Source organism: Bombus vosnesenskii, unplaced genomic scaffold (assembly GCF_011952255.1).
Source record: "Bombus vosnesenskii isolate JDL3184/JDL3185 unplaced genomic scaffold, Bvos_JDL3184-5_v1.1 scf7180000013308, whole genome shotgun sequence".
NCBI lineage: Eukaryota > Metazoa > Arthropoda > Insecta > Hymenoptera > Apidae > Bombus > Bombus vosnesenskii.
This window is the reverse complement of record NW_022882957.1, coordinates 1,055,600-1,068,831: the sequence shown is the minus strand read 5'-3', so window position 1 is coordinate 1,068,831 and position 13,232 is coordinate 1,055,600. Positions and strand designations below refer to the sequence as shown.

At 38.9% G+C, this 13,232-nt stretch overlaps 1 protein-coding gene across 4 annotated transcripts in view; it reads left to right on the top strand.

Annotated features, from left to right (window-relative positions):
* LOC117234763 (tyrosine-protein phosphatase 99A-like) overlaps positions 1-13,232 on the top strand; it is a 420,704-nt gene that overhangs the window by 321,081 nt on the left and 86,391 nt on the right. For all 4 annotated transcript variants that reach the window (XM_033496276.1, XM_033496275.1, XM_033496277.1 and 1 more), the window contains exon 3: positions 11,334-11,457. In XM_033496276.1, coding sequence (XP_033352167.1) covers positions 11,334-11,457 — 124 coding nt within the window. The remainder of the gene's footprint in view (positions 1-11,333; positions 11,458-13,232) is intronic.

Here is a 13,232-nt window from a genome sequence, read left to right as displayed (position 1 = left end):
TTGCAAAGGCGTGCCCCTCGACCGTCCCGTCGACTATTCCCGTGTCTTATTCCATCCTGTTGTCCCTGCTAAACCTCCGCTAATGTGTATTTTTACGAGGGATTTCGGTATCCTATCGGTAATTCTGTCTAAACTATTTGTACGAGAAACATCTGAGCATCGTGCAAACAAACAATTCTCGAAGCGATCGCCATTGTTTCCCTCTTCCTCTATTTATTGCTTTTGTTTCCTTTTCTTTATTCTTTTTTTTTTTTTTTTTTTTTTTTTTACTTCTCGTTTTATCGCTATAGTTGAATTCATACAGCAGAGAGAGGAAAGAAAATTAGAGAAGTTATAATTTAAGAAAGTGCTTGATCGTGCTTGCGTTTGTTTTTCGCCTTGATATTTATCTCCGTAGCTGCCATTTAATTCTCTTTTTCGTATCTCTTGTATACTTTTTGCCATTTATTGGTTAGTTAGTACTGTTTTTAATTCTTTCAGTGTTCAACAGTTGTAGCAATAAGAAGTTCAGTCAGACCATTGTTCTCCGCTTATTGTTTATGGTTATCTATCGTTATTTCTTCATTAGCACAGACAAAATGGCAAAATGAAATGGTTCAGCTTAACATTTTATACATATTTATACATCACGTATGTTCTGTCACTATTCATTCCCCTTTGCACAGATATCCACACTGTACATATGATACACAGATTGAATTACCGTACATCGATAGATTGATACCAAAATTAGTCGGATCCAATCCCATCTAGAGTTTCCTGGCGCCAGGATCAGGTAGTGAGGTACCCATCACTGGCCAACTCCAGATTTCTCCGCGTCTAATGCACTGTTTTATATTCGATAAATTCCATTCGACTTCACGCGAAATCCCACTGCCTCGAAGAACGGTCACATCCAAAAAATGTCGAATTCAAATCGGATGGAAGATGGACCGAGATACCGACAACGAACCACTATTTCACTGTGTTTCACTGTGGAGGATCGCTGCGATGATGATTCCTCTACAATGAAAGTGAAGGACGAAAGCCACAGTGTCAACACCAATTCACTGGATAAATACTTCGGGTAAATCATTAGTTTTATTACACTGAAAGTCATTTTCAGCACGCTGGTAGTAATGATATGCGTGTTAGATATTTCTTATTGACAGTAATATCCCAAATTAATTTGTATAGTTCTGTTTACCCGCAGGGAAACGCTTTGTACGAGCAAATATCAACAATAATTACATTTGCTAATTTGTGAAAGATCAAAATTCTAATTATCCGTATTCATCTCCATTTTCGGTCGAATATGTCGCAATACGCAATCAGCATGCGTTTATGACTTGTCAGAACCGTTTTAATACAAATGCATCATCCATTTCGTTTATTCAAAGCTCGGCTTTACTCTGTTCATTGTGCACTTTGGAGCATCACGGCGGATAGATCGAGGATAAAAGCGTTGTTTTGCGACGGATCATCCGCAGTAATTTTCTAAAGTGAAAAAGCGCAAATTCGGCTTAAGCGAAACGCGAATGCCAAGACGGCGCGCGTGAACGCGTACACGATCGAGTGACGTCGACGTTATAATAATAGAGCGACAAAATCATATACGTGCAGACACTGTGCGAGAACGCGTCATTCTTGCAGCGACAAACAGATTTACGGACAGGTGAACAAATATTACGCGTATATAGGATCGTACTTGACAATAAGTTTGGAAAATGAACGTGTGAAAACATAGTTTTAAAGAGCTTCTCTTTCTTTCGGCCATTTCACGAAAGTGTTCGAACACTTGTGAAAATTCTGTGTTATACAAAAGATTTTTAATGTTAGGAGAAAAGAAGGATAACAGATAACAATTCTTTCATGTATAAGAAGATATAGATATATATTTATTTATTTATTAACAGGAGAAATATTCGCTTCTGAAATAACTTGATTTCGAAACATTTTACCAAATCAAGCAATGCGAAGGAGAACATCATATTCTACACTAGATACCAGGATATTGTCATTAGCTGTAAAAGCGAAAACAAGTGAATGAAATAAAAATTGATAGAAATGTTGGTAGATGCTTCTAGACTTTTGCATAGTAATTTCTCTGTATCCTAGATGAAATATATATATAATAATATAATGAAGGAAAGGAAAGGAAGGTGAACAATCAAAGTACAAAAGAGAAAAGAAAAGTATGTATTTATTGGTTTACTCGCTAGATATAGGAACGACGTCAATTAGAGAATTCTCTGTTAATGGAGGTCTACGTGATGGCAATTGTAGGAATTGCGCTACATGGAGGATGAAAGTAAAAAGCAGGACGAAGGAGCATGAAATTTATACGTTCGAGAAATCGAAAAATCTAGCAGAAATATTCCATTGCCTTTTGAATTGTTAAAAGTAGAATCTTGTCAACAATCTTCTCTACGTCGATTTCCATCATCCTCGCAAAAGTTCATGTGCACGTCAAAGTTCGTGTATAGCAGCGCAGTGTGCTCAATTCTCGAAGAGTCTTGCGCCCTTTACACGCGGTCACGGACCAATTTTTCCAGCGTTCTGTCACCTCGCGCTATCACTGCATCAATATTACGTCCTTTATACCTCTCTTCGCCCAGAGCGGATACTTTCCCAGTATTACGCATATATTGCATGTTTCGCGAACATTTCTAGCTAGCGCCATACTACACTGTTCCGAATAAAGATGTTCATCGATTGAAAAGTGCTTGAACACACGCGACGAAATATGATTCTATTTCGAAAGCTCCGCCCTATTTCGCAAACAAGAATCCCAAGATCGCATCTTACGTGCTTTAGGGACGTGCATGCCTCATTCACTGTCGGGATCATGAAAGGAAGTACCTGAAATCGTAAATCAATCTTGCCAGCAGCCAAGTCGAAAATGAATTTCCCTGGTAAATCAATCCTCCTTAAATCTGACAAACCTGCATCCAGCCCTTCCTCTAGTCATTTCCTTGCGCAGAATCAGTCGACGAATAAAGATTATCAAAAATCGACGAAAGAACAACAGCCCCGCAGCGAGTACGACATTAAAATTCCATGACCAGCTGCGCGAAAAGAAGGCTTTCGCACAAAGGTACTGGAGAGGGTGCTAATTTTACACTGATATTTCTGATGGAAGGTATACAGTGTCCCGGACCAGTGGAACTGGATAAGCACCAACCAAGTCAGCAACCGAGTCAGCCTGTCTTTTCTGTTTTACGTTTTACTCGGTTGCGCGACTCGCGTTCGTGGAACTCGACTGGTGGTCAGAGGCTGGCTGACCAGTTAGGAAAAGCTACTGAGAGAGGAGTTCGTGTTTCCGCGGCACACGTGATCCGCTTGCCACAAAAATTTAAACAGAGAAGTCTACCTCTAACTAAAGCCCGGGATCATTCCCGGTGACCCTATTCAACACTCCTTTTCAGGGATTTCAAACAAAAATACGAAGTTAGTTCACTATGATTTTTTTTCCACTTTCAAACGGATAAAAATCAGCCGGATCCAATACTTCCTCGTTAGTTTTTAATTGGATTTTTGGTTTTTGATTGGTCTTCCCAAGCGAAATATCGTCAATTATTTGTTTTTAATGAACGTAACCGAGGTGCAGGAATTTTTCGGTCGACCAGCACTCAGATTATTAATTTTCCAATGTAAAACACGCCGATTGTGTAAATCTCGGCTAGCCGTTCGCGATAAATTTGCGGTCGCCTGGAGCATCGGGTAGCGAAACGGGCAAATATGTAATTTGAAATTTACACGGGTTTGGCGTATTATGTTCCGTCAACGCGTAAACAGGCCAATATTGCAGACAACGGAGGCCGACGCGCGCGCCCGCCGTTACGTTAACGAGGCGGCAATCGATGAGCGTGAAACAAATTATAAGCAGAAAAGTAACACAGCTAGGGCATAATACGTACGCGTAATTTCGATTCAGCCGAAAGTCGACCGAGTGCGCTGTTCCCACTGCATTAACGAAATATCGCAGTACGATGGGCTCGATCGTGATGCAGTTATACGTGCAATTTACCATGCGATGCACCCCTAGAAAATTGCATTCCCATCGGTGGCCGACACTTTTCCGGATCGACTCGCGTTTACGCGTGGATTTTTCCGTGAAATAAAAGGATGGAAGAAAATAGGAAAGATTGGAAAGGAAAAGAAGAATCTAAGGATGGATGGATAGACGAAGCAAGACAGGATAAAAGGAAGAGAAGAAAGAAACGGAGGAAATCTTTTTACCTTTGCGAAATATTTAAGTATTTCTGTGAACGCGCTTGCAAGGATCGAACAAAATAGAAATTTCGGGAGAAGAAAGAAGGATCTGAAGATGGCTGGATAGACGAAGGAAGAAAGGATGAAAGGGAGGATAGAATGGAAGGAAACCCTTTCACCTTTGCAAAGTATTTCTGTGAACAGGCTTGCCGAAAAGTACCTTCTATTACTGGTCGTCGCTCTACACCTGGGTTCCAGCTTCTCCAACCACAGAAGATCCACGCAAATCCTGGCGAATCGAATCGATATCCTGGTGGAACTATCGGCCAAGAATGAACCACGGGCCAATTTCCTCGGGACGGTTGCGATTTTTCACTTTGCACGCCGGCCTGCGTAATCCCGTTTTCCCGTTCGTTCTAACGATAGTCCTGGGGCCACCCAAGGGGAAAACGTCAACGTATATCCAGACAGAAGGGAAATACCGACGGGCGTCTGGTCAGGTTCACAGAAGGGTGACATAAAGGCAGCGGGATCGTGACTCTGTGCGTATTTATCAATCGGAAATATCGTCGTACAGAGGGGCGTTATCGTTCCTCCTATACAGTTTGTCGCGTTTGCTCGAAACGCATTTATTATGCCTTGGACAGATGTATCCCAGACAAATAAAATCTATGAAGGGGAACGTTTAAAAATGTATTCTTCTGTCGGTTTAATGACAGTCGAAATAAATAGCTAGAGATTTAATTCTATCACACTTGATATTACGCACGTGCAACATTGCATATTTTAGTTTAACGCGTTATTGATTCATATATGAATAATAGATATATTTATTTTCTTATAAAATACTTCATTTTTACAGCTCATTTTCGTAAATGTCTTAAAATTAAGAATTTTTATGATCCATTATTCTTCTACTATACCGATAAAGTCACATGAAAGTGTCTGTACATCCTACAAAAATCACATTTCTTTAAATCAACGATCAATATGCGATTTAAAAAGCAATCTTTATTCTATAGTTATAATAGAATGTTAGAACATTTCGTTGGAAAACCACTAAGATTTATTTCGCTATCACTTCGTATGTTAAATTAAATGGAAGTTGGATTATATATATTTTAGCTAAATAAAAATGATCTTTCTTTTTTATAAGGTTTACAAGAAGAGAACTTTTACGAATTACGAACAATAAAATAACAGCATATTTTTACGATTTAATCTTTTATTGTCGCGTATATTATATATTTTATTGTTCTCTAACACTTCTAACTGCTGGGTTGCGAAACTATCGGACGATACTCGATACGACCGATATATGGCGGAGTTATAAAGTCAAACAACAAACAAATGACCTTTTGCGATTGTGAAACACGGTATTCATGAAGCGTGATATTCGAAACGTCGTACAGAGAATTCTCTTTTGGTGATATTCGAAACTGACAGTCGACCATTCTATGAGCTCGATGTTATAGAAACTTGTCAATATCGAATCCCAATTCCAGCGTTAAAAGGAAGGGAAGGCGTTAGAAGGGGATGTCAGAGTTCTCAATCTACTCCGCAACTAGAGAGGTACTTGCGGCTAATGCTGCGAAATCTTTTTAAACTTTCCGTTCTGTGTGGATGGCTCGTGTTAACCGATTGTTCTATCGGAAACAACTGTTTGTATTTCCGATAGCAACCGTCGCACGCGGTATCGCGTGGATGATACCTTAGAAGACAGTTTATCCTTTAAAGTTTATCCCAAGAAAAAACGATGCTTCTTCAGTTTTTCTTTTCTACAAGAAGAAATCAATTCGAAACGCAGAACCGATGTTCTTCGCGAAATTTCTCCTATCCTCCCCCAACGTATTCCTCCTTCTAAATCTGCTTTTTAAACCTGGGAGCGCTTTAAATCCTTCACATGCACCTTTAAATTCGCGTTTCCTCCTGAATACGTAATCTGTATCGCGCACCTTTTAAATAAATATATCGCGAAGCTTGGGATATAGGTACACTCAGAAAATACATCGAGAAGCGAATTCTGAATTTCGTGGTATATTAGGCTGTTAGTCTTTGAATTAATACTTATCTTGTAATTCGATTTAAAATTAAAAAGATTATTAGAAAAAGATTGCTATAACTGAGAAAATGCTTTAATCTTCATATAAGGGCTAGAAATATTCTTAAAATATTATGCAAATATTTAATAAAAACGTTATGGAATAGAAATAATCATCGGTTAAATAATAACACGAAAAAGACGTATCTTTACGCGAAATGTGTCAACAAGTGTGTGGCGATTATGCAACTTACATATAACGCTCGTTATATCTACATATTTATATCGCTTCATTACATGTCGGCAATTGAATAAATATTTTGCAAACATTAAAGAAAAGAAGCGAATTGGAGGATGTAGCGGGAAATGTGTAAACAATATCGAGAAAGTACATCATGGGGAACCATGGAACGTAATACAGACTCAGATGGTACGGTAACAGTTTCAATAAGGCTCGATCGAACAGCCCGGGAGCACGTTACTTTATCCGATCAGCTATTTGCTTGAGGAAAAGTCCATCGCGTACTCGAAAGGGAGGAAAACTAACGTTTAAGGGATACGATACACAGACAAAAATACTACCGGCACGGAGCGGAGGTACGGAATTGATACATATAACATCCAATATTGAATGAAGCGCTTCTCGGCAAATAAACTTGTTCCGGTGTATTTACGCGGATAATGTTTGGTTGCTTCGTTAACCCCTTAAAGCTGCAAAATCATAATCCCATCGATGCTTTAATTCGTTTTACGGTTAACCCCATGATACCAATCACAGCTACGTGCAAAAGTTTCCGTCCAGATAGATTTTTCGCTTTATATAACAGCGTTTATTTGTTAAACTATTTCTTCCATTATTCGGTATATCTTTATAACCGATAGGGTAAGGCGCAGTTACTCGAATCAGCTAAGTTTCAGCATCTAAAAAATTAAGTCTGGAATATTGCATAGAATAATTCGTAAATCTATTGGGTAGGCCTAAGATGAGAAAATATCGTATGCTTTAATTCCTTTTAAAAAAAGTATTAAGAACAGAAACTTCTGCATATCTCACGGTATCTTGACAAGATCGACTAAAAGTTGATAAATATGAACACCAGATCGAAAGAAAAAAGTGAGGAAGAAACAGCAGGTTAATGGTTAGATGGCGAGCTTTAACGATAAAGCGTAGTGAGAGATATTTACGTGGAGCCATATGGTTGAGCAAGGCAAAACAGTTCTTAAAATGACACTCATAAATTTTGGTAAACGGCCTCGGTGGAATTTATATTCCGCGTATAGCAAAGGACGAACCGCGGCGTCCCTCTGTGTGCAGTTACGTCGGTATGCAACCTAACCTATATAACTTCCGGTATCAAGCGTCCGCGGATCCTCGTTACCGAGGGTAAAAGACACATTTCGCCTGTAGTTCCGGTAACGTGGTTGATTCTAATTGAGAAAAATCGTTTGTAACGCCATCCAGTGCGAAGGAGACACGCGCCTTGAGAATTTATTATAACAGTTCTTGTTTGCGAAATTTACCGTGTCTTGTGCCAATTAAAATCGCTACAGTTTGGATTAATGTTGGCCTGGAGTGATCTTCAGTCTTTGGTAATCTTTCATTTCTTCAACTTTACCTTCGTTTAATGTTTGAGGATTATAAAATGTTTGAGAGATCGTTTCATTAAAACTTTGAGCCATTTGTAAGGGGAACGTTCATGTTGATAGTAATATCTCGAGTTTACAAATAATTTTCCCTTTGTCTCGAGGATTACATTCCCTTACTTAAATATTGACGGTATGAAACAATGTATACCTTCTGCGTTAAAGAAATATTCCTGTGTGTACATATGCTCTAGTCTAAAGTAACGAAACGCGAAAGTTGCTCGAGAATTTATTTGTTCATTTAGAAACAAACAGGGTTCAACTGATAGCGCATTACGGTTCATGGATAAACAAATGTACGTAAATAAATGTAATAGTTTTATATTATTGTTATTATGATCTTGTTCTATAAGAGCACGTTCATTACGGAGACAGTAGATTAAAACTCTATTGTGTAAACTGTTCTTGATATTTCTTTACAGTTTTACAGTAGTAATTGTGTTATGTATACTTTGTAAAAATTATTCTGTTGAATAAAAATATTTGAAAAAAGGAAAAAACGTTACAGTTCATGAATATTCACAAGTATTCATTTACTGGTCTCATACGAAACCAAACAATTGTCTTAGATTGTCAAGGAAAACGATTGGCCGATTAGAATTTCCTACGCGTGTAAAATTGTGATTCGATATACGTATCTTTAATTTTTTGAAAATATCTACAAGATATTTTCTGTCATAGTTTTCTGATCTAAATTTTTGAAAATTTTTGGAAGAATTGAAACAGATATAGACATGGCAAAAGAAATAACAGACTAATGAAATTGTTATAACATTCGATATATAGATTCTTACGATCTATGGTTTGAATAATTTTTATAAATGTCGATAATTTCCTAATCATTCTTCGAGCATATTTAATTCTTCGTTGACGTCTTAGTACTCAAACAGGAATGTACACTCAAATGACATTTTACAATCTAAATGTTTCTAACTCACCCGCGAAAAAACAATGGAAGAAAAAGACAAAACGATAAATATCAGAAGTAAGTAGTTTTAAACGATCCGTTCGAATCCATCCCATTAACCAGCCCGATGTTCCGATCGCGCGAACAAAAGCGGGTGTTAGAGAAACTGACAGGGCCGAAGGGCCAGCCAATAAGTCCAAGAGGGATTCGATCACGCCCCGTTCGCGTTTCCATGTCCGCTCGATAAGACTGCGCAAACGAGCCCGCATCGTTTTTCGAACTCGATGACTCGGCCCTGTCGGCTGGCGATTATTTTTCCCGTTGCCGAACGGGAGATCGAGTTCGAGTTCGTTAAGCCGCAACAATAGGATTTATTTTCGCTTCTCTTGGAGATGGTCGTTTCGCGTTCGCCTTCATGACGCGTGTCACCAAAGAAATATCAGCTATTGGTTCCTCTTCTGGTTATCGAGTGACGTGAATTATTAACGAGGGAATGAATATTCGAAGCGACCGCCTCGATGCAAGATTGCGTTTAATCTGTCCGCGAAATTAACGCGCACTTTTTCGGACCTTCCGAATCGACCTAATTGTTCGTCGATCGGATAAAAAAAGAAGGGCGTCAAAGGCTTTGGATATAAACTTGGTCGTTTATCTCCGACTGGTCGATTAATTATTATCGGTGCATTAGCCTGTTGAAATTATTGGAGGTGAGGGTAGAATACCTGATATTATTTTGAGGGAGATGTAAAAGCAAGCTTATGTTCCTTTTTACCTAACTGGAGTATATGTTACAGGAGTTCACTGATTTTCCTCAATATCTGCGATGTTTTGTTTATGTAACAGGCGTTTACGTTCGAATAGTTGGAGTTAATAGGCAGAAGTTCATTTAACAGGCGGTTCATTTAATTAGACAGTCTCTAAACTCTTGTTGTAATAAATGGAGTACTACTCCACTACTATTGTAGCTATAGTAGCCTCTTTGGAATCAATCGATAGTTCTGACAGTGCGTAAGGAATGCAAGTGAAACATTCAATAGTAAACACTTTCTATATTTTAATGAATTTTAGTGTTTTATATTTAACGAACCTTTTCTTAAACCATACGATTTAATCCTTTTAAATCTTCGTCTATTGTCTTCCAAGGTGGGCAGTATTTTTATCAGTTCATTGAATGTAACTTGTGAAAATTCATTGATGTAACCTATCATGATTTTGCGTATTATTTAATTGCGAGGATAAATGTTACATTACAATTTGCATTATATGTAGTAGTATTTCTTAATGAATCTTTTATAGATCAGCTTGAGAGAGAACACAACAACCATAAACGTACAAATCCAGGTTGCCTTTCAATCAGATTATCTTCACACGCCTGAAACTCGTATTAGTCCATAATAGTATTGTAATCAGTAATCCATCGTATGCAGTTCGTTCTTTTTATCAAATTAAACCTATTCCATAGTGTAGATCAATCAGGGACAATTCGAAATTACTCGATAAAATTTAAACGAAGCGACGTGCGCGAATTAAAATCTGCGCGAGAATAGATAGAGAGAAACGGGGAAACGTTTATCGTAGCTGCATTTACAATGGGCGATTAATTGCTGGAAGTTAACTGTGACCAGCTTCTCGTCCCGCTGCAAAACGTTAGAACGCACGAACGACCGAGGTCAGGGGAGGATGACGACTCCATCGTGCAAGGGTTGCGCGCCCTCCGTTCTCATTTATGATCTTATGCGACGTGCGCGCACTGTTATATCTCCGTGGCTCGCATGGCAGTGCATATTAAATGCCTGACTCTTATCCGACGCTGGTTACAGCAACGGGCGTGATCGGTGTTTCAGACCATGACTCCTTCGAAAGCTTGTTCTCTTTGTAAACCACGATAAAATGCCCCAACCAGCGAGTTAAAGGGGAGACTTTCCAACCTTCCAACTCTCGCGCGAATTATTTTCCCAACAATCCAAGTGGCGATTTTCCAAATTCATTTTGAAAGAAGCTCTAAACAATAGTAAAGAAACAAAAATATTCAACGCCATGTTAAAATACATAATTCTACTTTGTATGAAATATATTAATAACGATTAGACTGCGGATGTTCATGCAAATTCATATGTTTACAGGCATTGAAGAAAGAGCGAGGCTGGGAAAAAAGCATTTTAGCCCCTAAAATGTTGGAATATATGTATATTTTGTATATTGATGTTTATCTTTGTACATGTTCGCATATTTACAATTGTCGCAAACGCGTAAATATCTACGGTTTAATAATAATGAACGATCTTGTAGTATCTCTGCCAAACTCGCTTAAATTTCTTTAAATACAGGAAATACAGGAAAACTAATAGTCGTGACGCTTTGAAACTTGTTCTATCTTTATCCCTTAACTCAACACTTAAGAAAGTTAAAGTAAACTGCAATACGCTTCGTTTGATTGTTAAAACTTCAAATGTTATTACGAGAAATACAGCTGTGTAAGCTATGTAAGAAAAACATCAGTAGCCATAAAACTGTTTAAATTGCTGAGACTTGGAAATTTGTTTTCAGATGTGCCGGATCCGCCGGACCGTCCTCTTATATCGAACTTCACGTCGAGGTCCGTGCGTCTGTCTTGGGTGGCGAGCCGTAATTCTCATAACAACCCTATCCTGTACTACGTCATCGAAACTCAGTAAGTCGTTTAAATATTGATACTACACTTTCCACCCGATAACAGCGGCCTGCTTCGTACCATGCGACTCTCAAAGGAAATTAATCTGGTCGAAACCGATGGACTTGAAACGTTAAGAACTTCCAACGTCCAAACTCCCAACTTTCAGCGCTTCTCCCTTATTGCCAATTAATATTCTGTCGTCTTTCAGTTAATTTCCTCTCTTCACCTTTCTTATTTTCGTTTGTTTTTGTTCTACAATGATATTTTCGTTCGTTTGGTTTGAGAAAACGACACAAGAGGGACAAGGGACGCGGCCTAAAATTGCCGTCTGCATTCGAGTACGTCTCAGAGTCTGATTATCTTTCAGATACAAGCTACGAGTTCGAGGCTTTAGCCCAGTAGCTCGGGAAACGGAAACGGATAAAATAAAAGGAGTTACTAGGGATAAGAACTGCGGTGTCGATAAGCACCCTTTGTTCTCCCTCGCTTCTCCCGGTCCTGTTATCTTCTCCCGTCCTTCCCGCATCCCTGTGTGCCTCTTTTTCTCTTACTTCGCTTCTTCCTGTTTCTTTTCCCTCTATAGCTCGCTCTTCGACCACTCTACCCTCCCCTTCTGTCTCATTCTCTGTTCACGTACGAAAGGAAGGCCCCCACGCTCGCACTTATCCCCAGTTCCCTCTGGTTCCACCGATTTTCCACGGAGAAATTCGCTATCGACATTTCCGAGTGGCACGTATATCGAATGACCACTCGCGAGGTTTGCGCACGGGAATGCAGGAAAATGTGCAGAAGGAAATTGGACCGAACGAAGGGAGCTGCGAGAAAAGTTGGGAAAAGGAAGAAAGGGAAAGGCGAGGAAAAGTCTTTCGCCATCCTTTCTGTTTACCCTTCTCTCTAGCCATTTTCTCATCCCGGTCGCGACTAACTGGTTCGGTTTTACCGATAGCTTTCCTCGTGCCAACTTGCGAGAAGAGAACTCGGTCGTTACCATAACTTTCGTCGAAGCCCGCGCGTAAATCTACACCACTCCGCGGCGCGTTGTAAGTAACGCCGGTTTAATTCAATTTGCCGCACGCGTCTTTGTCCTGCTCTTTGGTGTGATCTCTGTAGTGTCGCAAACACTACGATCGGCACGAGTCTTTTCAACGTAAGTAATTTTGTCCTGTAGTTCCTTTTATTTAATAAATCCTGTCAGAAAATGTTGTTCGATATTGGAATTGCCAGAATTGTTAGAACAAACAATACGTAAGTTTTCGTAAAATTGATTTTTTGTAAAATATGTGGATATAAAAGCTTGTTCGTCTTGTATTATATTGTTAGAGGGAAAAACGATGGGAACAGAAAGTATGTTATTGCAAAAGTTTATTCCATTAGTTGTCTAACTACGCTGTTACCATACATAGTTTGATAAGCGACAAATTATAAACTATAGACTTCAGTTGCACAACTGTTTAATTTTTATCGTCGACGATATGTTTTTTCACATATCTTTCATTTTAATTTCTTTCGTTTATAATTTAGTTGTTCCAAGTTTTACACTTTAGTCGTCGACGCTTGTAACTTTCAATTCTTTTGCAAATGAAAGATAAAAAAAAGAAATAAATAAGGCAGGCTGTATTAAACATGTGCACCTTTTATGAATCGTTTACGGTGACGAATGAACCGTGAGTGTCGATCATGAAGAATAACGGTGACGCGTTTGTATTATTAATCTCTCATTCCGGTGGTTCTTCGTTCGTACTTTTTTTTTTTTTTTTATTGTGGACCGCGTCGCCAAATGAAGGTGGCGAATG